Consider the following 25,708-nt stretch of genomic DNA (forward strand, 5'->3'; position numbering starts at 1 on the left):
CCTAGTTTCCTGATTGTGAGAAAAGCCGGGTGCAGGTAATGATTGAAACACTCCTTTCCAAGGTACTATTTGTGATGCATTTTCCCCATTTCTCTTGACCAGCAGAGACGTAATGACTACTTGGCAAGGCTGACTTTGCCCAGAAATACCAAAGTAAAGGCATCTGTCCAGAGAAAATTAGTTTTGCTGAGATTTTCCAGCCATTCTTTCTCATTTATAAATCTTATATTTGCTGTTTACACCAGCAGAAAATTATTCTTTGAAAGCAGTTGCAGTTACAAATTCCTTTTGTAACTCAAAATACATAATTTGGTTTCAGAAGTTTTTCCTAAAACTGTCAGTGGTCTCCTCACCCCCAGCTGGCATGTGCCCTCTTAAAGGGGGCAATACCAGGTCATCTCTGGACCTGACAAGGGGCATTCCTGATCTGTGATCTGCAGCGGTTCACTCCAAACTTTCCCTCTTCCTGGATGTGATCGTTTCCTATTTTGCCTGTCACACTTTAGCATGCAGAGACTAGAAAACCTACTGCAGCATGTTCATTAAGTCAGTGTTTTTCTATAGTAAATGTGTGGTTCAAAACCTAACCCTGACTCTGTGACATGCAACCTTTATAAAAGTTTGCAAAAACCCTCCTGCAGAGCATTGTACATAAGCAAATGTCATGAAACAAATAATAATTATGTTTTGTTTACATTATCCCATTTTAAAACAATTTTCTTCTATAGGAAGTGGACAAAGGGAATTCTGCACCTCAAGGATGACCTTAATTATGATTTCTTGGCTTTTAAGACAGTAAGGACATGATAACTTCCTTGGGCTAAAAAAAAAAAACCAAAAGGCACCATAAGAAATGTTACAGAAGGTGTGGCTAACGTACATGTCAACATGTACGTGCATGGTGGGGCATGAATCTTTAAAACATCTGGATTGTAGAGTCAGAAGAACCTGCAGGATCATCGGCTCCAAACATTACAGACAAGGAGATAAACATAACCTGTAAACTTGGATGATCTGATAGACTCCAGTGCCCTCAGCTGAGCTTCCTTCAGAGCTTCACCAACGGCTATTTAACTTAAAGTCTAAAAGCCATCAAACCAGAAAACCGAGATGGACAGAGTCCATCTGATCTCCTTCTACACTGCCCAGGTTTTCTGCTGCAGCTTAAAAAGAACTGTAGGCAGCTGAAAGGGCAGGAGCCTCTGCCATGTGGTCAGTCACACCAGCCAGCATAAGCAACCACCTGGCCGCAGAGACGAACACAGAGGAGGCACACAGTATAGACCCCAACTTGGAGGCTTTTTCAGAAGGAAACAGGAACTGACTCGCTCACCTGAAACATCCGATGGGAAACTCATGCAACCAAATGAGCGCAGAACACGCTTCTTCCAGACCAGACCACAGAGGGAGAAGCCTGGGGCCGCCTTCCTCCTGGCCCTGGCCTCCACACTGTTCCCATTTCAAGTGGATCTGCGTTGTGTGTGTGTGTACGTGTGTGTGTGTTATTTTTAAAGAGAAAATAAAATGCAAACACACTTTCAACAAACTATCCCCACTCACTCCTCTCCCTGAGGGCACCATCTGGTGTAGTTTTGGTCATTCCCGATGCCCATATGGCTTGCCATCATGGCATGAGCTTATGTGAGAGTAATTGCCCCAGGAGTGCCAGTCACAGCAAGCTTCTGTAATGAGCTAGCCTTTATGTTCCATGTCAAGTCTGCCTCACAGGGTTTGAGACAACACCCAAGTGGCAGTGCGTGTAGACATTATCCACTGTCATCTGGGTACTGTTTGCATCTAGGTTGAGTTCCCTGCTGGGAACTAAATCCCACAAGCCACAAGGTACCACAAAAAATAAATAAATAAAAATTTTGAAATACTAGCTGCGAAACATAAGCAGGGAAACCTCGAGAGGGAGGAGGCAGGCACACACTTAGCCTGGGTTTGAGGAAAATTCAAGTTGGAGACTAGACCCAAATCTCCTGAGAACATGTTAAATTTATTGAAAAATTTCCCAACCTGGATTAATAAGAGAAATTTACAAAGAAGAGGAGGAGAAAATGGAAAGAGTCCGTTTAGAAAACAAGACCACTTGGGAGGTGTTCCAGGGGTATGACTTGCTGCCATATTTTTCTAGTTTCCTGTTCTTCTTTGGGGAACTCAAGATTTTAGAACAGCTGGAATCAAGAGAGGCTCTCTTTCACTCTAAGTAAAGAGCTCATAGAGAGCTTGATTTGTTCCTGCCACTCTAGATTTCCTAGAGAAAGAAGAAGAGGAAAGTGGGGCGGAAAACAGGTCAGCAGAGCTCTGGGCGTGGAAGAAAGGGTCTCTGTGGCAGCCTGAATATTTGCACCAGGACCAGTGAGGAGGAAGTTAGCACCAGCAGCCTGAGGGGCTTGTGGAGAAAGGGGAAATGTTTTCCGCTAGAAGGACAGCAGTATCCCCTTCCTGAAACACGACCCCAGAAGCTCTCAGCCCTCTGGACCCAGGCTATCTGGGGCTTGGTTTCCTCAGTGTGGTACTTCAGTGCCTCAGCAGGTCCTCTGAGATGAACATGACTCCTGGTGTCCACAGGGCGTAACTGCTGCCACATTTGTCCAAGGTGTTTGTCAAGTTCAGGAAAGCAGAGGCACTAGAAGTTTCAGATTTAGAGACTTACAGGCTTGTAGAGCTAAAAAAAAAAAAAAAAAAGGCTCAGTTTTAAAAAACTAAATCCTTATGTAATTGTTTGATTTACACTGTTTTAACAGAAAAGGAAACCAAGTCCCGGAAGGATTCAGCTACTTGGCCGGCCATCCAGGCTTCCCTTCAGGCCTCACTCTGGTCCTCCTCTGGTTACTTCACTCGCATGTCTGAAGACACAGACCCAGAATTCCCTGCCCCGCTGGTGTAAAGTCTGACTCTAGGGCCTGGTGGGCCTCTTTCCTGGGTCATGGATGGTCCTGGATCTCTCAGGCTCAAGTCTGCTCATGGCACATGAGGGCCCTTGGGAAAGCAGGAAAGCGATGAAAAGAGGGGTAAGCCATGGGGCAGCTAGCTCTGCACCACCATCGTCCAACACAGGACTCCAAGGAATCCAAGAAGTTGATAGTTGAGCCTGCCTCACCAAGGAGGTCATTATTTAGCAGTTTCTTTGCTTAGTTTATTACTTTAAGAATTGAGACATACATGATATGAGAATCCCCCAAAGCTACTCTCCTCAGAGCCTTTCCCAAAGCTCACCATGACACATACTCAGCTTTTCAAGCAGCTGTCTGATATCAAGGCTAAGACATGTGTGTCTCATGAGTTAAGCTTTGGCCAAACCAGTCATCCTCTTGGTTCAGCGTGTTAGTAACTTTCCTAAGGGACCACAGCACCTTATAGCCAAATCCCTTAGTTCTGGATTGTGGTGAGTTTCAGGAAGGACACGTCATCTACAGAGCACTGCACACAGCACCTAGTTGTCAGGATCCCTGGCACACAGCTCTGCAATTGTGCTATTCTCATTTTCAGCCAGAGCTTGGCAGTCTCTTTGGTCTTGAATGATACTGACTGCTGAGTCCATCCTCTTATGCCAGCTAGAGAAGGAAAAGATAAGAGAGGAGGCGAGAAGAGGGCAGGAAGCATCCAGTGCTCCACATCCTGGGTCTAAAGCAGTGCACAAGATACACCCAATGTCTCTATGGTGTTAATATTCTCATGTGTTGTTGTTCAATGGATAAGCAATGTCCAACTCTTTGGGACCCTACGGTCTGCAGCACGCCAGGCACTTCTGTCCCCCTTTATCTCCCGGAGTTTGCTCAGCCTCATGTCCTTTGAGTCGGTGATGGTATTTAACCATCTCATCCTCTGCCACCCCCTTCTCCTTTTGCCTTCAGTCTTTCACATTTCACAGCATCACGGTCTTTCCAGCGAGCCAGCTCTTCACATCAGGTGACCGAAGTATTGAAGCTTCAGCTTCAGCATCAGTCCTTTCAGTGAATACTCAGGGTTAATTTCCTTTAGAATTGACTGGTTTGATTTCCTTGCAGTCCAAGGGACTCTCAAGAGTCATCTCCAGCACCCGTTTGAAATCATCAATTCTTCAGCGCTCAGCCTTCTTTGTGGTCCACCTCTCACATCCTCACATTCTCATGTGGGGGTAATCAAACTTTCTGAAGGGGCCAGAGAGTACAATGAACTAAATGAATTGTTTCCAATTCATGCAGTGGATGCTATATAGCAATGGAAATGAATTAATTAAAAATATGTATCTCAAAACTTAATAATTAGCAAAATAGCCAATGGCAGCAGGCTAGAAATAGCAAGGCATTCTCTGGCTACTCAATCTAAATTTTCAACTGTCCCATCCCCATCCTGACATCATACCCACTTCTATGCTTTTTTTTAAATCCTTGGAAGTTACATTATCAAACATACTGTATGTTTTTACTTTCTCTTCTTGTTTATTGTTTCTCTGCTCCCCTAAATACAAACTCCATGAGGACAGAAATTTTTGTTTAGTTTCTTATTTTTTCTGGTGGTTGTTAACCAAACCATTTTTAATTTTTAAATTCTTGGCATTACAGAACTAAACTGAAATGTAACAGTCTGCTCTTACATTTCTTATCAACAAACATAACTATAATTCATGAGCCAAAAAGCCCAAAACAAAACTAAAAACAGAAAAGCTTGTCAAACTAAATATGAATCCCAGCGTTAACAGCTGAACAGAAAATGTGATTTTTAAATTTTTAGCAAATGATAAAAAGTTGTATAGAAACTGAACACTTAGAAATAATTTAAAACCTGAAAATCACTGACTAGAAATCACACAATTTGATTATGTGGACACAGGATAAAAAGTTTATGGGTGAATCTACATTCTTCTAGCTACAGCACCTGCCCTTCTCAGAGGAAAGCCTGGCATTGATTAGATTCTGGGCCACACTAACACTGGCCGCAGAATCAGTGATAGCAATCTGCCTTCCAGGACAGCCTTCCGTTGGGTCAGCAGTTTTGATCTGGGCCCTGGACATCTGGAAGATCTCATTAATGTTGGTGCCTTGGCCCCTGACTAAGTAACCAGTTAAGCTATTTAGAATGGTGAGTTCATGGGTGGTTTGACTAAAGGCATCCAAACTTGCCCAATAGCCTTCTATCTCTGGAAAGCTGGAGTCAATTCTGGTAAATCCAGTCTCACCACGCATCACAGCAAAGTGATGCCATCTGGTTCAACTTAGCCATATGGAGTGGAGAAATGGTGTGTTGCCCTTGAATTGAGCAGGCATGTCGTGGTGGTTCCTCCAGGTCATGGGTGGTGTAGGCGTGGCTTGCAGCATCACTGCACCCACCTTGGCAGCCCTCACAGATGACAGAGAGCTATCCGGCACGGGCTGGTACAGACAATCATGACTCTTCACTGTGGGGACCCAGAGAGCATCTCTAGCATGCCCAGGCAGAGCTGCTTGGCACACTCGGTGATAGAGCACATCACGCCAGTGATGATGATGGCCCACTTGGTGAAGCTGCCCAGCAGCATATTTCCCATCCCCAGTGTTAAAAACAGTGCCTGGCCATAGTAGCCACTCAGTAAGTATCAATATTTGTTGAATTAATGACTAAATAGTGTACCCTGAAATTTTTATAAAATCTAAAACTCATGAAATCACTAAAGATTATTTATAGATATATGTATATGCAGTGAAAAATATCATGCTTGAGGATTATGAACACCAAATTCAGGATGTGACTGCTTCTAGGTGTGAGGGAGGGAATGACATTCAGGGTGAGATGCAAGGAAGGTCTAACTGCATGTGTAATATTCAAATTTCTTAATAGAGGAAAACAACAGATTGGGAAAGACTAGAGATCTCTTCAAGAAAATTAGAGATGCCAAGGGAACATTTCATGCAAAGATGGGCTCAATAAAGGACAGAAATGGTATGGACCTAACAGAAACAGAAGATATTAAGAGGTGGCAAGAATACACTGAAGAACTGTACCAAAAAGATCTTCACGACCCAGATAGTCATGATGATGTGGTCACTAATCTAGAACCAGACATCTTGGAATGTGAAGTCAAGTGGGCCTTAGAAAGCATCAGTACGAACAAAGCTAGTGGAGGTGATGGAATTCCAATTGAGCTGTTTTAAATCCTGAAAGATGATGCTGTGAAAGTGCTGCACTCAATATGCCAGCACATTTGGAAAACTCAGCAGTGGCCATAGGACTGGAATAGGTCAGTTTTCATTCCAATCCCAAAGAAAGGCAATGCCAAAGAATGCTCAAACTACCGCACAATTGCACTCATCTCAAATGCTAGTAAAGTAATTCTCAAAATTCTCCAAGCCAGGCTTCAGCAATACATGAACTGTGAACTCCCTGATGTTCAAGCTGGTTTTAGAAAAGGCAGAGGAACCAGAGATCAAATTGCCAACATCTGCTGGATCATGGAAAAAGCAAGAGAGTTCCAGAAAAACATCTATTTCTGCTTTATTGACTATGCCAAAGCCTTTGACTGTGTGGATCACAATAAACTGTGGAAAATTCTGAGAGAGATGGGAATACCAGACCACCTGACCTGCCTCTTGAGAAATCTGTATGCAGGTCAGGAAGCAAAAGTTAGAAGTGGACATGGAACAAGAGACTGGTTCCAAATAGGAAAAGGAGTACGTCAAGGCTGTATATTGTCACCCTGCTTCTTTAACTTCTATGCAGAGTACATCATGAGAAACGCTGGGCTGGAAGAAACACAAGCTGGAATCAAGATTGCTGGGAGAAATATCAATAACCTCAGATACGCAGACGACACCACCCTTATGGGAGAAAGTGAAGAGGAACAAAAAAGCCTCTTGATGAAAGTGAAAAAGGAGAGTGAAAAAGTTGGCCTAAAGCTCAACATTCAGAAAATAAAGATCATGGAATCCGGTCCCATCACTTCTTGGGAAATAGATGGGGAAACAGTGGAAACAGTGTCAGACTTTATTGTTTTGGGCTCCAAAATCACTGCAGATGGTGACTGCAGCCATGAAATTAAGACGCTTACTCCTTGGAAGAAAAGTTATGACCAACCTAGATAGTATATTCAAAAGCAGAGACATTACTTTGCCGACTAAGGTCCATCTAGTCAAGGCTATGGCTTCTCCTGTGGTCATGTATGGATGTGAGAGTTGGACTGTGAAGAAGGCTGAGCACCGAAGAATTGATGCTTTTGAACTGTGGTGTTGGAGAAGACTCTTGAGAGTCCCTTGGACTGCAAGGAGATCCAACCAATCCATTCTGAAGGAGATCAGCCCTGGGATTTCTTTGGAAGGAATGATGCTAAAGCTGAAACTCCAGTACTTTGGCCACCTCATGCGAAGAGTTGACTCATTGGAAAAAACTCTGATGCTGGGAGGGATTGTGGGCAGGAGGAGAAGGGGACGACAGAGGATGAGATGGCTGGATGGCATCACTGACTCGATAGACGTGAATCTGAGTGAACTCCGGAAGATGGTGATGAACAGGGAGGCCTGGCGTGCTGCGATTCATGGGGTCGCAAAGAGTCGGACACGACTGAGCGACTGAACTGAACTGAACAGCTATGCCATTGAGAAGATATTTTCAATAATTAGTATTTTCAACAATATTTAGCATATCCCCCAAGAAACTTCTGGACCCTTCATTAGAGGCTTCATTCAAAATTTAAAGAAGGCCAGAGGGAGACGCAATGTTAGAGATTAGATCAGACTCAAGTCTTGATGATCCCAGTCCTGTCTGCAGCCTGCACTCATACCTCCTACTCTTTTAATTTAAAAAAGCACCAGAGAAATAGACCAGTCTCAAGAAAAGGCCAAAATTGCATGTATATACTTGTCACACCCTCTTCTCAAAAACATGGTACATCTACAATAACCGCCAAAGAGCCCTGCAGTGCTGAAAACACTGGGAGAAACAGACTTTGGGCTTGGAACAGCAGGGCTGGCTAGAGACAGGATTGAGATGATGATAAAACTGCGTGTAGTGGAACTGGGGTAAGGGAGGCCATACCCACCTGGAGACAGGTCCATGCCCAAGGTCATGCACACAGCCGAGCAGGGAGAACCAGGGCCCAGGACAGAGGCTGGAGGACGCAGAAACAATTTGCCTCTCTGATGCTCCCCAACAGCATGGTTCCATGGGATATCCCATGAACAAACACTGTTCATTCAACCTTTTGAGGAGATGAAAAGAATGGCAGATACAGGCCAAGCTGGAAATAAGACAAAAGAACTTAAGAAAGCTAAAGAAGCCATTCCGAATAAAACTCCAGTGCTGACACTCCCTGGAGCTCTGGGAAGAGACTCGGTTAATCCAAGGAGGCCAAACATGAGCTTTCCGTCAGGCCAAGGCTGAAAAACAAAGTGTGCAGAGATAAAGCAGGCAGCAGTGTTCAGGGACCCGTAACTGTAAAGAGGAGCACAGTTTTCAGAGTGCGACTAAAACTTCAAGCATGCAGACCTGGAGGCTCACCACTGCATGAGATGACTTCATTTTGGAGAACACTGATGAAAATGTCACTATTTACGCAGAGTCGGACACGACTAAAGCGACTTGGCAGCAGCAGCCGCATGGCTAGCCAGAGCAGGAAAAGGGATGGTGGCCTTTTCTAAAACCACTGAAGCTGTGGTCAGTGCCAGAGCCAGAGAGAGAACAAAAACGTTTCATTTCCCCTCACAGCCTGGGCCCCCACTCCCATGGATGCCAGGCATTTGCTTTTCCAACCTGGAATCTGAGAATTTTAAGATCTTCAAACTGATGGAATTGGGGGCTACCAGGACCTTAAGAGTTGAAGATTCTTAGACATCCTGCTGCTGCTAAGTCGCGTCAGTCGTGGCCGACTCTGTGAGACCGCATAGACGGCAGCCCACCAGGCTCCCATCCCTGGGACTCTCCAGGCAAGAACACTGGAGTGGGTTGCCATTTCCTTCTCCAATGCATGAAAGTGAAAAGTGAAAGGGAAGTCACTCAGTCATGTCCGACTCTTCACAACCCCATGGACTGCAGCCTACCAGGCTCCTCCATCCGTGGGATTTTCCAGGCAAGAGTACTAGAGTGGGGTGCCATTGCCTTCTCCCTTAGACATCCTAGAACCATGAAATTCCAGAATCTCAGGGTCAGAATTATTGTGTCCAGGGAAGAGACAGCTTCCACCACTTCCTAACTGTGTGACTTTGGGCAAGATGCTTAACATCTCTGTGCCTGCAATTCTTCATCTACAAAGTGGAGTAATAATTGTACGTACTCTCTTCTCTGCTCTCGGCCACACGAAGATACAGTAAGTCAGTAGTATACAATCCAGAAGAGGATCCTCACCAGAACTCTCTCATGCTGACACCCTGACCACAGACCATCCAGACTCTAGAACCATGAGACATAAAGTTTTATTTTAAAGGGAAGAGGGAAGGAGGCTGGTAAGAATTTTATCAGAGCTACCTGACCATCCTGTCCAGATGCCCACCTTCTCATAAGTGTCATATTCCCATGAACCCATGTTTAGGTCCCACAGCTACCTTCAGTTGACCTTCTTAAAGCGGGCCCTTCACTATAAAACCCCATCCTGGAGACCATCACACTCTTCCAAGGGCTCCTGGAGAACAGTGCCGGCCTGCCTTTTCCAGACTCTTCACCATTCTTGGCCCACGTATTGTCCAGCTCCTGACTCTTAATAACAGTGGTGTTCATGGCTCTATAAACTGCTGCCTTCAGGATTTGGTAAGGATACTTAATCTTGAAAGCCACGACCCTTGGTATGCCTGCTAGTGCTGACCCAGACCTCTGACTCCTTTCTCCTTGGAGGTCCTGACTCCTATCTTAGTTTCAGCCCTGGGTTCCTCAACTCCCAGCAGTAGCCCATTCAACACCCTCGCCATCTAACTCTGGCCCCCTGAATGTGATTTTGCACAGATGGGACATAACCAAATTGTGATTGTACCCCCATCTGAAATTTGTTGCATATATAATGCCTAACAATTTATAGTAAAGTGTACATAATTAATCTCATAGCTCAGGTTTATTACTTAATTTATTATTCCCATTGCAGTCTTTTAAAAAAATATTTATTTGGCTGTAGCAGGTCTTAGTTGCAGCACGCAGGATCTGGGGATCTTCACTGTGGTAAGAATGATCTTAGTTGCAGTTGCAGCATGTGGGATCTAGTTCCCTGAGCAGGAATCAAACCAAGGACCTCTGCATTGGACGCACAGAGTCTTAGCCACTGGACCACCAGGGAAGTCCCTCCATTGTTGTCTTTAAGAGACCAGAATTTAAAAACAACTACCACCACCAATATTTGAGTTTTGTTAAGATGTGCTCAACTCAAGTAGACCCAAGCCTGTGGTGCCTCTAACTTGAAATTTTGATTTATTCTCAACTGTTTCTGAGCCTCTACTAAGGGCCAGGGAACGTAGCACACACTGGGAAACCAGGGCAAGACACAGTCCCAACTTGTGGAGCTCAAGAGTACAGTGGGAAGAAAGGCAAGTCCCAGATGGTTAGGAGTCAGTGTGGACCCACTAAGAGGCCCATAGAGGAGGCAGCAGCTGAGCGAATTGTTAAGAATAAAAGAGTAACGGGGGAAGGGGAGGTAGTGGAGGGAAAGCGTTTTAAGCAATGGGAGCATTATGTGGAGGGAGACCCTAATTCTGTGCATCAGTTTGTCTAGACGTGGCAGTGCGGGGTGGATAAGTGCTTCCAGGAGGGATGAGAAGATAGAGGCAGGCATCCCCACATTCTGGTGGGCTTTGCCTTCCTGGCTAAGCAGTTTGAACTTTATCCTGTAATGTACTTTGATTCTTGGTGTGCATAAGAATCAGTGAGGGAGCCCATTTTTAACGGTGGCTCCTGAACCCTGCACATAGAACATTGGATTCAACAGGTCAGGCAATGAACCCAGGAATCTGCATTTTAATAACCTCTCCCTCCGCTGAGTAAATCTGATGCAGAGTATGCTTGGGCAGTACTTTTCCGAATACAGTTACAGGAGACAGGGAGTCATAGAGGGGTGGCACGATCAAATCTGTTTCAGAAAAGTCGCTCTGGCAGAAAGTATGCATACGTGCTCACTCAGCAAAGGCCCCTAATCCTTTGATAATCCCCTAGTAACCTTCTGTTGCCCAGGGCCTGCAGCGCTCAGAGGTGGCTCTGAAAGAGAGAGTCTCCTGAGAAGGGAGTCCACTGGGAAAGTTATGCCTCCTGGCCTGTTGTTCTGAAATTTTGTAGCTCCAGACTCAGGGCAACAAGAGGTGCTGGTTGTGAAAGCAGGAAAGCCTTGGGGCTCCAGGTCCATTGATGAACTTCTGAATGCTGGAGGACACAGGCTCTTAAAGGGGCTGACGCCTGGAGCAGACCCATGTCTGGTCTTGTTGGTGCTACAGAAGCTCCTGACAGGACAGAACCTGTGCTCATTTGGTTAATAAAGACCCAGGGGGATTTGGGTACAAGCCACATCAGCATTTTCCCCTGGAATGCCAATAATGTCACCTCAGAAAGCTGAACCCATCCTGATTAGCATGGCCTAGTTTCTTGCAGCCAATGGCAATAAATACACTGATAAATATTTTGTGATGGCTACAACAATGACATTCCAACCAAAAGCCACACTCATTTTCTGGAACTGCTGAATCAGTCAAGCAGCAGTTCTGCAAAAACTGCTTCTTATAACCTGGTGATTCTGACCATGGTAAAACGTTCAGGCGGACTGATGCTGGCTGACAGCATCCACCACCCACTCCCACACCTAGATCCAAGCCCAGTGAGCCTTTAGTCCCAGAACCTGTCCGCCTTTCCATGCCTCTTCCAGAGCAAAAGTCACATCTCTTCCAATGTTGGACCATGCTATGATCTATAACATTTTGTTTCATATTCTACCATCTCAGAGGGCAAGAACCCTGTCTTGGGCTTCTTCTGGCTCCCTGTGCCAAGCAGCTACTCCAGTGAGCAGGTCTGAAATGACCAAGAGACCTCCATGTGGTCAGGCTGGCCCCACTCTTAGCCCCAGCCAAAGTCCTCCCAGCTCAGCTCTGCCACTGCCCAGGCACCAGACTCTAGCCTGGGACATTTGTTTCCTGAATACTCCCCAAATAATGCTGTTGGTGTATGCGTATAGGATTGCCCCTTTCGTCAGCTGAATCCTGATTAGTATTTTCTGTGATGGAGCCTCACTGACCACCTGGCAGGACCCCACTGAGGATCTAGAGAAGAAAAATAGTCTTGTTTAGATACTTAAAATAGCCATTAGAAGGTGATTCCATTTGGATCAGGGGGACTACCTCAAATATTTTGGCTTTTCTGTGTTAACTTGCCAGTCAGATTCTAGTCTATAAACATTTATTTATCTTAAATTTATTTATTTATTTTTGGCTGTTCTGGGTCTTCGTTGCTGTGCTCAGGCTTTCTCTATTTGCAGTGAGTGGGGGCTACTCTCTAGCTGAGGCGTGCGGGCCTCTTTCTCCTTGTTGTGGAACAGGCTCTAGAGTGCCTGGGCTCAGTAGTTGTGGTGCACAGGTTTAGTTGCCCCACAGCATATCGAATCTTCCCGGACCAGGGATTGAACCCATGTCCCCTGGCAGACTCTTCACCACTGGACCACTGGGGAAATCTGCCAAACACATTTAAATATCATTTGTGTGCACGTGTGTGTGTGTGTGCATGTGAGAGAGAGATCTAATAACATTTGTGAGTATGTAACTGGTACCTAAAAAGATCTTATCTAATATCTAACTTGATATTATTACTTGAAGGGTAAGTTTCAACATAGGTATCAGAAATATTTATAATTAATGAGTTGCTAGAAAATTGGGTTTGCTGCCTTGTCTGGAAGACACAGCTGTTTCTTGGTCTTATAATCAAGAATCTCCACCTGGCATAAACAAAAATTACAACAAAAACTCTACCTATTGGTCCTATGTGGCCTAGGATGACCCACAGCATGTTTATATAGTGCCATTAAGGTGGGAATCAAAGATGGGGGCCCCCGCTGCCACCCCTCCCAAGTGCCTTCAGCTCAGAGACCCTACTCAAAGATGCACAACCAGTTCTTAGACACCAAATGACAAAAGTGAGTTTCAGGAGACCAATAGTTACACACACACATAGCTGGGCCACCCTTCATCTTAACAGCTATACAAAAGGCTTTGTGTGCACCTGTATGGTCATTCTGAGAGCCTGTATTTCAGATGCACTGGGCTGAGTCCTCCCCATTCTCAAATTGTCAGCTTAGTTCATAGCCTCCAACTACCTATGCTATAATAATCACACAGCAAAGCCTGTGACTCTGCAACCCACCCATGGCAAACAGAGGCAGCTGAAAAGACATAATAGGTTTGGGAGGAGCACTGATATTTGTCAAGTTCCCACGACAGAAAAAAAAGCTTTCAAGATAATCCTCGGAAGTATCTACTCTTTCCCCCACTTTTTAGATGAGCCCGCTCAAGCTCTAGGAGATTGGTCTGCCAAATCCATACAGCTAATGAGAGGCAGAGCAGGATCTGAGCCAAAGTCTGCCTCTCTTACCACCCACGTGTTATCTCATCTGTTTCATTTAATGTAATTTGCTCTTCTTCACATTATGATGACAATATTATTGCCACTACTTTCCAGGTAAAGAAACTGAGGTTGTTTCTGAAATGAGTTTCCCCTCTGGAACACTCAAGCATTTTTCCACACTGTCTCATAGAAGTAGTTTGAATATACAAGTCAAGACTCTTAACAGAACACGAAAGAAAAGTTTTTTGAGAACAAGTCCCTCACAATGATTGCTCAACTTCTCCATAGCTCCAAGTAGACTAAGTCTTCATATAAACCCTCATGATTTAATATTGTAAACAAAATGGTAATGATATAATAGCATACAACAAAAGAACTAAGACTTCTAAACCTAAAATTCATGTCTGAAAGAAACTGTCCTCAGCTCCTAAGATTCCTGGCTAAGATGTCATGGTTGCAAATAACAGAAACCAATCTGGCTTAGCATAACTAAAATGTGGTTTTATTGGAAGTATGAAATTCAATAACTAGGGCAAGACAGCTTGCAGGATCTCAGTGTGTTCTTAGTTGCTCAGTCATGTCTAACTCTTTGTTAGTCATGTCTAACTCTTTGCTATGGACTGTAGCTGGCCAGGCTTCTCTGTCCATGGGGATTCTCCAGGCAGAGGGGGTTGCCATGCCCTCCTCCAGGGGATCTTCCCAACCCAGGGGTTGAACGCAGGTCTCCCACATCGCAGGTGAATTCTTTACCATCTAAGCCACCAGGGAAGCCCAAGAATACTTGAGTGGGTAGCCTATTACGTCTTCAGGGGATCTTCCCAACCCAGGAATCAAACTGGGGTCTCCTGCATTGCAGGTGGATTCTTTACCAGCTGAGCTACCAGGGAAACCTGTAGGGGCTTCAGTAAGAGAGTTTAAAGACCTTCCTTCTACAGCTGAGGCAGCTTACATGACTCAATTCCCAACTTCAGGACTCAGGCCAAATTCTCAGAATGAAAAGTGAATGTTTCCAACTAATTCAGCCAGTTCTGGAGCAGGGTTGCTATTGCTATTGCTAAGTCACTTCAGTCGTGTCCGACTCTGTGCAACCCCATAGACAGCAGCCCACCAGGCTCCCCTGTCCCTGGGATTCTCCAGGCAAGAACACTGGTGTGGGTTGCCATTTCCTTCTTCAATGCATGAAAGTGAAAGGTGAAAGTGAAGTCGCTCAGTCATGTCCGACTTAGTGACCCCATGGACTGCAGCCTACCAGGCTCCTCCATCCGTGGGATTTTCCAGGCAAGAGTTCTGGAGTGGGGTGCCATTTGACTCATCCATATAAGGGGCAGAGTTTTTAGCAAAAGAAAAGTAGTCATTCCTAATATTTATTCATAAAAAAAAACATATAGCTAACTCCAAATTCTAAGCACAAAATTATTATATGGATAGAACAATAGGATGGGGAAAACACTATATAAGAAGTTAGGCAGTGCGATTCCTATTAATTCTCTGCAATGTCTTTGGGCAATTCCTGCATCTATAAAATCAGGAGTTGAAGTAAATGACCAAAAGTCTTCTAAACCCACCCTGAGGTCTAAGTTTCTGTAGATGGTTGGTATAACAGTCACTTCAAGGAGACTTTAATACAGCTATCTGAGGAATGCATATGTTTTGATGAACCCCAGAGTTTGTTTGAAGCCTTTTCCTACAGAAACAAATGAGTGCAACATCACAAGGATGTCAACATCCAGCACTGTGAAAAGGGAAGAAAAGATTAACGTGCCAATTCTAGGACTTTAGTGCTGGCCCCTCAGACCCCATTTCTAAAGGAGCTTCTTTCACGCCCATCTGATTAATGTTCTATCTGTACTTGGCTCACCAAGCAGAACACGTGACTGCAATATCACATTTCTATGCTGGATTTTAGTCAGTACTTTAAGTTTGCCTCAAATTAGCTGGGAACCTGATTCAGAGTTACTGCTGACATTACCCTTGTCTTATGCTGACCAGCCAAAACTGAGCTTAGATCCTTATCAATAGAGAGAATAATAAATCAAGGCAATTTGCTTTAACCATATGCTTTATTCCCTACTGTGCCCTCCCTCCATGTCCCTTCTTTCAACCATTCTATTCTGCTACAACCACAGTACTTGGGTGTTTGTCTAAAATGAAATTAATTTTCAGCAAAAACATTTTCAAAATTGTAACATACTTGCCACCCCTAATCACCTGCACTCCAGACCCCCTTTACCCTGCTCTGCCTTTTTTCCCCTAAAGCATTTATCGCCTTCCAACATATCATACAACTTATTGCGTATATTCTCCCATCAGACTGTAAGCCCCCACAAGGGAAGATATCTTATTATGGTACATATATAACTGGATTTTTTCCCTGGTCCCTGGCACACAGCACCTAAACCCCTGGAATTTCCTGAGCCATAGGAATGTACTTTGTTACTCATAGTGAGCTTCTTTATGATCATAGTTGAATTTATGCTAATAAGGTGACTAGCAGTGAGGTCCTAGATAGTTTCAGGATGGAGGTAAATGGCCAGAGACACCAACCATATGATTAGAGGTTTAGAAATTCTAGCCCCACACTCAATCTCCAGGAGGGGAAAAGGGATGAAATTTGAGTTCAGTCACAATGGCCAATGATTTAATCAATTGTGCCTATGTAATGAGACTCCCTCAAGCAAAGAGTTGACTCATTGGAAAAGACTCTGATACTGGGAGGGATTGGGGGCAGGAGGAGAAGGGGACGACAGAGGATGAGATGGCTGGATGGCATCGCTGACTCAATGGATGTGAGTCTGAGTGAACTCCGGGAGATGGTGATGGACAGGGAGGCCTGGCGTGCTGCGATTCATGGGGTCGCAAAGAGTTGGACATGACTGAGCGACTGAACTGAACTGAACTGAATGAGACTCCCTATACAAACTACACAAAAGAGCTTCCCTGGTGGCTCAGAGGTAATGAATCTGCCTGCAAGGAAGGAGACCTAGGCTAATCTCTGGGGAAGATCTCCTGAAGAAGGGAATGGTTACCCACTCCAGTAATCTTGCATGGAGAATTTCATGATTAGAGGAGCCTGGCAGGCTACAGCCCATGGGGTCTCAAAGACTTGGACACAATTGAGTGAATAACACTTTCATTTTCATACAGATTCTAAGCAACAGGTTCAGGGCACTTTTCAGTTTGTTGAACAAAACTGCATGCCTGGAGCATGATGTACCCTGACTCCACCAAGACAAAAATTCCTACAGTTGAGACCCTTCTGGATCTCATCTATGTACCATTTTATCTGGCTGTTCATTTTTATCCTTTATGTGTTAGTCGCTCAGTCGTGTCTGATTCTTTGTGACCCCATGAACTGTAGCCCATCAGGCTCCTCTGTCCATGGGCTTCTCCAGGCAAGAATATTGGAGTGGGTTGCCATTTCCTTCTCCAGGGGATCTTCCTGACTGAGGAATCGAACCCAGATCTCCCATATTGCAGGCAGATTCTTTACCGTTTGAGCTAGCCAGTGATGCCCTCATCCTTTATAGTAATCCATAATCATCAGTATAAACTCCTGAGTTACATATGTCACTCTAGTAAATTATCAAACCTGATGGGGGAGTGTCATGGAGACCTCAATTTTCTAGACAGCCAGGCAGAAGGGCAGGTAACCTGGGGCCCCATTTTGGCTGGCATCTGAAGCTGGGCAGCCTTGTGGAATTGAGCTCCTCACCTGTGGAAAGTGAGTGTTATTTGCTCAGTCATATCCAACTCTTTGTGACCCCATGGACTGTAGTCTGCCAGGCTTCCCTGTCCCTGGAACTCTCTAGGCAAGGATGCTGGAGTGGGTTGTCATTCCCTTCTCCTGGAACTCTTTAAGACTCAAGGATAGATGCCGGGGTCCTGCCCCGGTGGGATCCAGGGTATCCGAAGTGTGACAGTGTTGGTGAATGAATGAATGAATGAATGAGAGAGAGGAAAGAATAGAAGCTGATATTCCTTTGTTTACACAGAAACCCAATAAAGCCCCAAGACAAGGGACTTGCTCTGTTCACGGAGGCCGAAGGTGCCCTCTCACCGGAGTGAAGACACAGAGTGCCTTCTCCATCGGGTCTTAGAAGCCCAGGCAGGAAAGTGAACGCAGAGAGCCTCTGTGCTCCAAGGGATCAGCCTGAAAAAGAGAGGGAGGGAGAGAGAGAAAGGGAGAGAGAGAAAAAAAGAATGATTGACACGGGGTGACCAAGCTTCAGTGAGTGAGGCCCATAACTTTATTTTCAAAAGGAACTTTTATACCTTGACTTGTACATAGAGGGAAATGAAAGATGCAATGTCATACAGAGTCAGCCCAAACATTATATCTGTTTTGTCTTTATTGAAACCAGAATTTTTTCTGCATACCCTTCCCATAAACAATGTTGTGTACATTATCTTCTGGCCTTGGAGGCCTGTGGACATTTTATGACCCTCTTTTGATAAAGGCTGCTCAACCAGAAAACTTATTTTCCCTTGAAGTGTTTTTTCTTTATATTTTTAATCTATGTCAGCCTCAGAAAGTATTAAACAGAGTTACATTTCTCATGGAGCAAAGGTGCAGTGAGTTACAACAAAGAAAAACCAATTAGCTCAAAGGGCTGATATGGTTAATTTCAAGGCTATTGCTTGTTTTTCTTAAATTCCAACTACATTAACTATTGCACTCCCAGGTGCACAGTGGATAAGAGATATGGGAACTTAGCAGCAAGCATTGGCTCAACAATGAAATCCTACACCAGCACTACTCTAATAGCTTTTAACTCTTTGAAAGGCTCTATATTTTTAGAATGTTTTAGGCTTCCTGTGCCTCTCACAGTTGGGAGGCTGTGAATAATCACATGCGTAGCTGCAAGAGTCTGGATAAACCTGTCAGGCAAGCTAGAATGCTAACAAAGGGGTTTGAATTGAAATATTCCCTTCATGCCCAAGAGACTTCTTAGCTAGAGCCCTAAGTTGATTTTCTCCAGAGAAAGGTGGTTGGGGATAGCCCCCTGTTAATGTCAGCAAAGTTGGCGAAAGGCACAAAATAGTAAGACAGACAGATTCTGGTTTGGGGGTAGATGCTCAAGCAGGTCCTGGGAGTCCCTTGAGCCCTGATCCACCTTGCTCATCAGGTCTCTTCCACATGAGCTTGTCATGGGTGGGATCTCCCGTGGTGGCTCCCAGCAGATAGAACCCAGGTTTCCTGCATTGCAGAAGGATTCTTTACCATCTGAGCTGCCAGGGAAGCCCTAACCTATGGAATCTGCGATAACTCTAAGCAGTTAGTGTCGGAATTGAACTGTGAACACATAGATGGTGCTAGAGAAGGAGAGAATTGGTTGTTATTTTTAAAATGACACACCCAGCCTCTTAGAAAAGTGTCTGGTACATAGTAGGCTGCTGCTGGTAAGTTACTTCAGTCGTGTCCGACTCTGTGCGACCCCATAGACAGCAGCCCACCAGGCTCCACTATCCCTGGGATTCTCCAGGCAAGAACACTGGAGTGGCTTGCCATTTCCTTCTCCAATGCATGAAAGCACTCACCTAATATTTACTGAATGAGCAAATGGATAGATGCCATCCTATATAGGACTGCCATTAAAGTTCTCCTGTTTTGACCATCATCTCCTTGGGAGTCCCATTCCTTCCTAATGGATTTTTTAAAGTTTAACAAATAAATATTTTGAGGTCCCAACACATGCCAGGCACTGAGGACCCAACATTAATAAAGTTAGCCAGGAGGTAGCAAGCATGCCACTTGATGCCATAGGTCTTGGAGCTATTCAAGAACTCATGGTTCTTTGCCCACCCCACCAGGATGGAGCCAGACCTTGTGGACAGAAGAGTTCTGATCTTCTCTGAAAGTCAGAATTCCACAGTGATTCTTCAGCTTGCCCTTGCAATCAACAGAATGCAGCCCTGAACATATTCCTCTCAACCTCTGAAGCCTGGATTAAAATAACACAGGGAAGACTGGCTCTAAAGACACAAGGTTTGAGAGTCACTCTCAGCAGGAAGCAGATGGAACTCCAAGCCAGCCAAGAGCACAATCCTTTGTGTTTTCAGCAAACAAGCTTCCCCAGGGCATCCAAGAGCCAGCTGAGTTGCTCCCTCCATCTCTTCTTTTAGCTTTTAGCCTCTACACCCAACTCTATGGAGAATTTTAAAATTCCACTCTATATATGACATTCACAAAAACAAATCCAGGTAGACGAAAGGGTTTAATTTAAATATACAATTCCTACATTGCTACAAAAGAATCTTGACCTTTAATCTTGGACTGGAGCAGTCCTTTATAAGCAGAACAGAAAACACAGAGGTAATAAAGGAAAAATTAGAGAGTTTAATTAAATAACGTTTGAAACTTCTTAAGGAAAAATAACAAGACTAACAATGTTAAATATAGACTGATATAAGTATTTCAATATAGATCAATAAGAGGGTCAATAGTACATAAAGATACATAAAGAGCTTCTACAAATTGTTTGAAGATAAAGGACGGGAGAGCAGAGCTTCCTTTTTGAGGGTGGACAGCGGAGTCGCACAGAGTTGGACATGACTGAAACGACTTAGCAGCAGCAGCAGAGGTGGAAAAAAGGGAGGAGAGCAATGAGCAAGAAGAGAATCCCCCCTTCCACTTGCCCCTCAGACTGAATTTGAGGCCCCCACATGAGTCTTTAGTAGAGAAGCTCATGAAGCCATTCAGTAGAGATGTTTGGAGTCTGGGGATCTAAGCATAACAGTGACAAAGGGTGGTTGGCACACAGTGAGCAGGTGACCCTTTCCCCACCTCTGCCCAAAGCTCAACATCCCAACTCTGCCAAACAAGAATTGGAACCTTTGGAGCACCAGCACTGGAGGGACAGCCCTTCCCTGTACTCCCTTCTCCACAGGCTCTTCCTGATGTAACCCAGCACCAAGGCCTACATTAACTACCTGGGAGAGCACCCTGGCCTTGTGCAGCTGCTGAGCCAGGGACTGCAAGCTCCAGGCAGTGGGCATTACCATGCGAGGCATGGTAACCTGTGCATGGCCCTGAGCCGGGTGGCAGACCCGCAAAGACACACCTGTGTGTGGAGCCCACAACCTTCGTGCTGCTGAGCCACTCTTTGCACACGGTGCTGGTCGCCCACCTGCAGGGCAGGCTCACAGCCTGGGATAAGTTCCTGACAGGCCAGGCAGTGGTGCCGATGGAGAAGTACCAGTGAGCTCCCTGCCCTGCGGGTCCAGGTCTGCACCTGTCAGTGAATAGGCCTCAAAACACTGGACAGTGTTTTTTAAAAAAAATGGACACTTTGGAGACATCTAGAAATAGCACCGCATGGCATGGACTTTAACATTTGGTTTCTGTTAACTTCTCCAAGCTTCTGGGCAGATACACAAGGAGCAGGGGCCAGGAGAGACTGGGAAGTTACCATATGGAGACAGAACCAGCAGACAGGCTTATGGACAGAGATGAGACTCCCTTTGGGGACTTCCAGAAAGAACTGGAGGACATGGTGAGGTCCCTGAGAGCCTGGCTTTACTTGGGATACTACAACAGAAAATGTCTGGACATGCATATATACATACATTTCTTTTAAGTCTGGAGGGATAATGGTTTCTTGGAGAAATGCAATTATGAGAGGAGACAGGAAATTCTACCCTCTATTATATATATTTCAGGGATGTTTCATTTTTTTTAAGAAACATATGTTACTTTCATAATAGTAACATACAAAAAGATAGTCCCACTTAGAAAAACAAAACAAAAAATACACAGGATACGGCATTTGCCTTTCAAGGATGGCGCCCTGCTCTGGAGCGTGGCGCCTGCTCTGGAGCATGGCTGGTAACAGTACAAGTCCGCAATTGGTCATCCCCTGTGTTTTGTGACCTGTGACAGGGATACATAGGAGCTTCCCTGGCCTCAGTGTCTGGAACTGAACTATGTCTAGGGGCAAAAGTTGGTTTGGTGGCCAGCGTGGAATGTCAGGGTTAGTGACTCTTGCTGGCATAGAGCCCCTGACTTGTTCTGCCTCGAGATCTCTTAGGAAAACTCATTGTTTGGGGGGCAGTCACCGCAGGTTCAGAGGGTTTCTCTCTCACAAGGTCTCACGATCTGCTGCTCTCGTGAAAACGTCCAGCATCTTCATCCAGACTCGCAAGTCCTGGCCCCTGCCTTCCTCTCCAACCTCATCTATCTCCTCTTTGAGCTTGGAACATACTAAACCAGGTATGGTCCCCAGAGTGGTCTCCTCTTTCTACCCTTCACCTGCCCCTTCCCTCACTCTTCCATTCCCAGCTGCATTATTACCCCTTGCAGAATCCTCCCTGAGGGGCCCCCGCGAGGATCCCCCACTCCAGGTGAGACACCAGCAGCTCTGCTCCTGACACCCTGAAACATCACCACTCTGTAGAATGGTTGCCTGATTACATGTCCGCAGCCCCCAGCTGACTGGTAGATATTTGTCCAGCAAGAGTGAGAGTGTTACCACCGTGGCCTTCAGTTCTGGTCATGAAGCTCCATAAACATTTGCTAAATGAAGAGGAACATGCTGGCCTGGCCTCACCCTGCAGGCATCCTCATGGGAGGACCCTGCATGTTCACTGACTCACCTGTAAGCTCTTCACAGTTCCCGAGGGAAGGATGGTGGTAAAACACCAAGAAATAACAGCACTTACTAAAATGTCTCTTCGTGGAAGAGAACACAAGAAGAGAGTTAAATGCTCACAGAGGGAAAGAGAAAAACAAGTATTGTGTATTAACGCATATATATATATAGAGAGAGAGAGAGAGAATCTAGAAAGATGGTGCTGCTGAACCTATTTGCAGGGCAGCAAAGGAGACACAGACATAGAGAACAGATTTGTGGATGGAGGGTGGGAAGAAGAGGGGGACGAATGGATAGAGCAGCATGGAAACATATCCACTACCATATGCAAAATAGATGGCTGGTGGGAATTTGCTGTATGACTCAGGGGACTCAAGGCTCTGTGACAACCTAGAGGGGTGGGAGGGAGGGTCACGAGGGAAAGGAAGATTCATGTTGATGTATGTCAGAAACCATCACCATAATGTAAAGCAATTATCCTTCAATTACAAATAGATATATTTTTTAAAATGCTCACAGAGGTATGTGGGACTGCAGGCCTCCCACACAAAGCTCTTGGTATGTCAGTTTACCAGGAACAGGTGGGTTCAGGCCTGGCAGGGCAGAGAAAAGCACCATAGGACTGGAGTTCTCGCTGTGACTGTGGGCACATGCCTTCACCTCTCAGGCCTGGCAGCCCCTATGTCTGCCCCAGGGTCTGTGGAGTAAAGGCTGGGTCAGGTACTGGCTAAACCCTGGGGGTGGAAGGAGAAGAGCTGATAGATCTGAAAGGCACATCAATTGGCTCCACCCAACCTGACCTCAGCCTTGGATACAGACCAACCCAAATCTTCCTGCCTTGTACAAATGCTCCTCACAGCAGACATTCAGTCTGGGTCACGGGGCAAGAAACTTACCAAGGCCTTTGCAGCTGGTGCTTTGTACAAACAGGCAAATCTAGACTAAACCAGCACCTTTCCTTTGAGGAGAAGAACACCAGGCCTCCTTGCACCCCATTTCCCAGGGTATAAGTTTTACTTGGGCTTTATTTCTTCCAAGACCAGGCACTCACCAGCCTCACAGTGCTGGGCTCTGTCACCAGCCTGAGCCTCCCTCCCTGAGGCAACTCCAGAGCCAAATCCACACCCTGTTTCCAAGGTGCTAGACGTGGGAAGCTACTGACTATGTTACAAGGTAGAGTGTGCGTGTCCTAAGTCGATTCAGTTATGTCCCTATTGACTGTAGCAGCCAGGCTCCTCTGTCCATGAGATTTTCCAGGGAAGAATATTGGAATGGGTTGCCATGCCCTCCTCCAGGGGATCTTCCTGGCCCAGGGATAGAACCTGAGTCTTTTATGTCTCCTGCACTGGCAGGTGGGTTCTTTGCCACCAGTGCCACCTGGGAAGTGCTATAAGGTAGAGGGGAACACATCTATTCCCACTGACTTCACTGAACTGGGGGACAGGAAAGTTCGGTGATGTTTTTCTTCTATTCTGCTACAAGCACAGGGTTGGGCATCAGTCAGACCTGGCTTCCGGTCTCAATTCTGCCTCTTTCTAATGATTTCACTTTGGGCCAGTTACCCACCTCTCTGCCACTCAGTTTTGAATCTGCAGAGTGCAGACAGAAGGCCTACCTGGGAGGCTTACAAGGCAGAGTTGTTATGAAAATTAAATGAAGCGACCTCTATCAACCACACAGCACAGGGCCTATCTCGTTGCTGAGCAAATGTCAGCATCTTAACAGCCTGGAAATGTCTGCCAAGAGCAACGGGGTGTTTTTAAAAGAATTTCCCTATGAGTCATGGTCAGAACTGAATCCCGATCCTGCAGCCCGTAAGTCAGGTCTCTTCATGCCGCCTCACCACCCCACAGTTCCAGCCACTTTGGATTGAACAACTGAGAACGGTAAAAATGGAAACCCGCAGCCAAAGACCCAGCCTGTTCCTGACCCTCACGGCAAACCCAAACCCCAGGAATCCCCACAGCTCAGATCTGCTATCTGTTTTTGCCCTGGCAGCACAGCACTGAGGTCAGGATGCTCAAAGTCAAGTTTCTGACTTGGAGGCTATGGTGCCTCCTCCCAGTGAGCTTTTCTTTACTCACACTGGGACCTTTCGCATAGTTACTTTTTAATCTCAAGAAAAATCTCCGCAGCCTGCTTTGTAAAGGGGTAACCACCTGGAAGTAGGGCGCATATTCAGGATACATAATAACAGATGGCACCTGGAACTGAGAAGCAGGCCCACAGGTGTCTCTGCCAGCTCTGGGGCAATAAACCTTTCTGTCTCTTTGGGTTAGCTTCAATTTCTTTTTTTTTCTTTCTTTCTGTCCTTTTTTTTTTTTTTCTTTTTTTTTTTTTTAACTCAAACCAAAGGCTCAAAATGAGACAGGCAATAGAGTTAATAAAGACTAATGCCCCAAATCCATGTTAGCTTCCTCAGCCAAACTCTCCCTGAGCTGGTCAATAAATAAGCCAGTGATTAAGCTGCTCTGGCACATTCCATCCTGTAGCCCAGAAGGGATCTTTCCTGCGTGGAGGGACAGACACTAGATTTGTAGCTTCAGTCCCTGTTCACCTTCCCTGCTCCTGTGTGGTGGGTGATGGGACCGCCTCCACCACCAAGTCATTTCTGGGACACCACCAGGACCAAACAGGACCGGCCCATGAAGGGGTGGTACATGCCTCACACCACATCTCTGTGGTGCGAGATGTTAATTAATTAATCCTCCTAGTCTCCCCGTACTGCAGGAGCTGTCATAAGTGCGAAGGCTCAGAGGGGTCAGTGGCATGCTCAAAAAGCTGGCAGAAGCAGATCCTAAGCCCCACAGCCTGATGTGGGAGAGCATCAGGTGATACTGCCTTTACCTTTTTACTACCAACCACAAATGTAGTATTTCCAAAAACTGAGAGACTAATGAGCAGTGCAGTTACTCAGGAAGGTTCAGTGGAAGGGGGAGGATTTGGAGAGGTCCCAGGCAAGAGGCCAGGCACCCACGTGCTGGGAAGGAGTCTGGTGGTACAGGAAGTGGGGGCAAGACCAAGCATAGACTTTGTCAAGGCAAAATTTTTTCACATTCCTACCGTAATGTATCTAATCTCTAATTTAAAACATACCTGAACTTGTATAAATGAGTGCTGTTAAAGCACCTGTTCATTTTAGCAGCTAGCACTCAGGATGAGAGAGTTATGAGCAGGCAGGGATGGTCCTCTCAAGCCTTCCCCTCAGCCAACCCGTGCTGACACCCCGTTCCTTCCGCATACCTGCAGTTCTGTGAATAGCGGAGGGTCAGGATAGCTCCCACCACGCAAGCTGTTTCGGCTCAATATCCTTCTAAAAAGAAAATTGCTTTCTTTATGTTTTGGAAATTCTGCTGTGCAGATGGTTCCTGCAAGTTTGACTTTTCTTTTTTTTTTTTTGCTGTTTGGCATTGAGAGAAAATGTTTTATTGTTGGTTGTCCATTTTAATTGAAGGATAATTGCTTTACAATATTGTGTTGGTTTCTGCCATACATCAACATGAGTCAGTCATAGGTGTACCTACATCCCCTCCCTCTTGAACCTCCCTCCCACCTCCCAACCCACCCCACCCTTCTAGAGATCCGATTTGAGTTCCCTGAGTCATACAGCAATTTCCCATTGGGTATCTATTTTACATATGGTAGTATATTTG

The 25,708-nt window shown here is 45.5% G+C and overlaps 1 protein-coding gene and 1 pseudogene across 1 annotated transcript in view; one reads left to right on the forward strand and one right to left on the reverse strand.

Annotated features, from left to right (window-relative positions):
* The window catches only part of ABCA4 (ATP binding cassette subfamily A member 4), a 145,858-nt gene extending 145,094 nt beyond the window's left edge, over positions 1-764 (forward strand). The window contains exon 50 of the mRNA XM_052637183.1: positions 729-764. Coding sequence (XP_052493143.1) covers positions 729-764 — 36 coding nt within the window. The remainder of the gene's footprint in view (positions 1-728) is intronic.
* Positions 765-4,850: 4,086 nt separating this feature from the next.
* On the reverse strand, positions 4,851-5,512 carry LOC128045558 (poly(rC)-binding protein 1-like; annotated as a pseudogene).
* Positions 5,513-25,708: the final 20,196 nt, after the last annotated feature.

Source organism: Budorcas taxicolor, chromosome 3 (genome assembly GCF_023091745.1).
Source record: "Budorcas taxicolor isolate Tak-1 chromosome 3, Takin1.1, whole genome shotgun sequence".
NCBI classification, from domain to species: Eukaryota; Metazoa; Chordata; class Mammalia; order Artiodactyla; family Bovidae; genus Budorcas; species Budorcas taxicolor.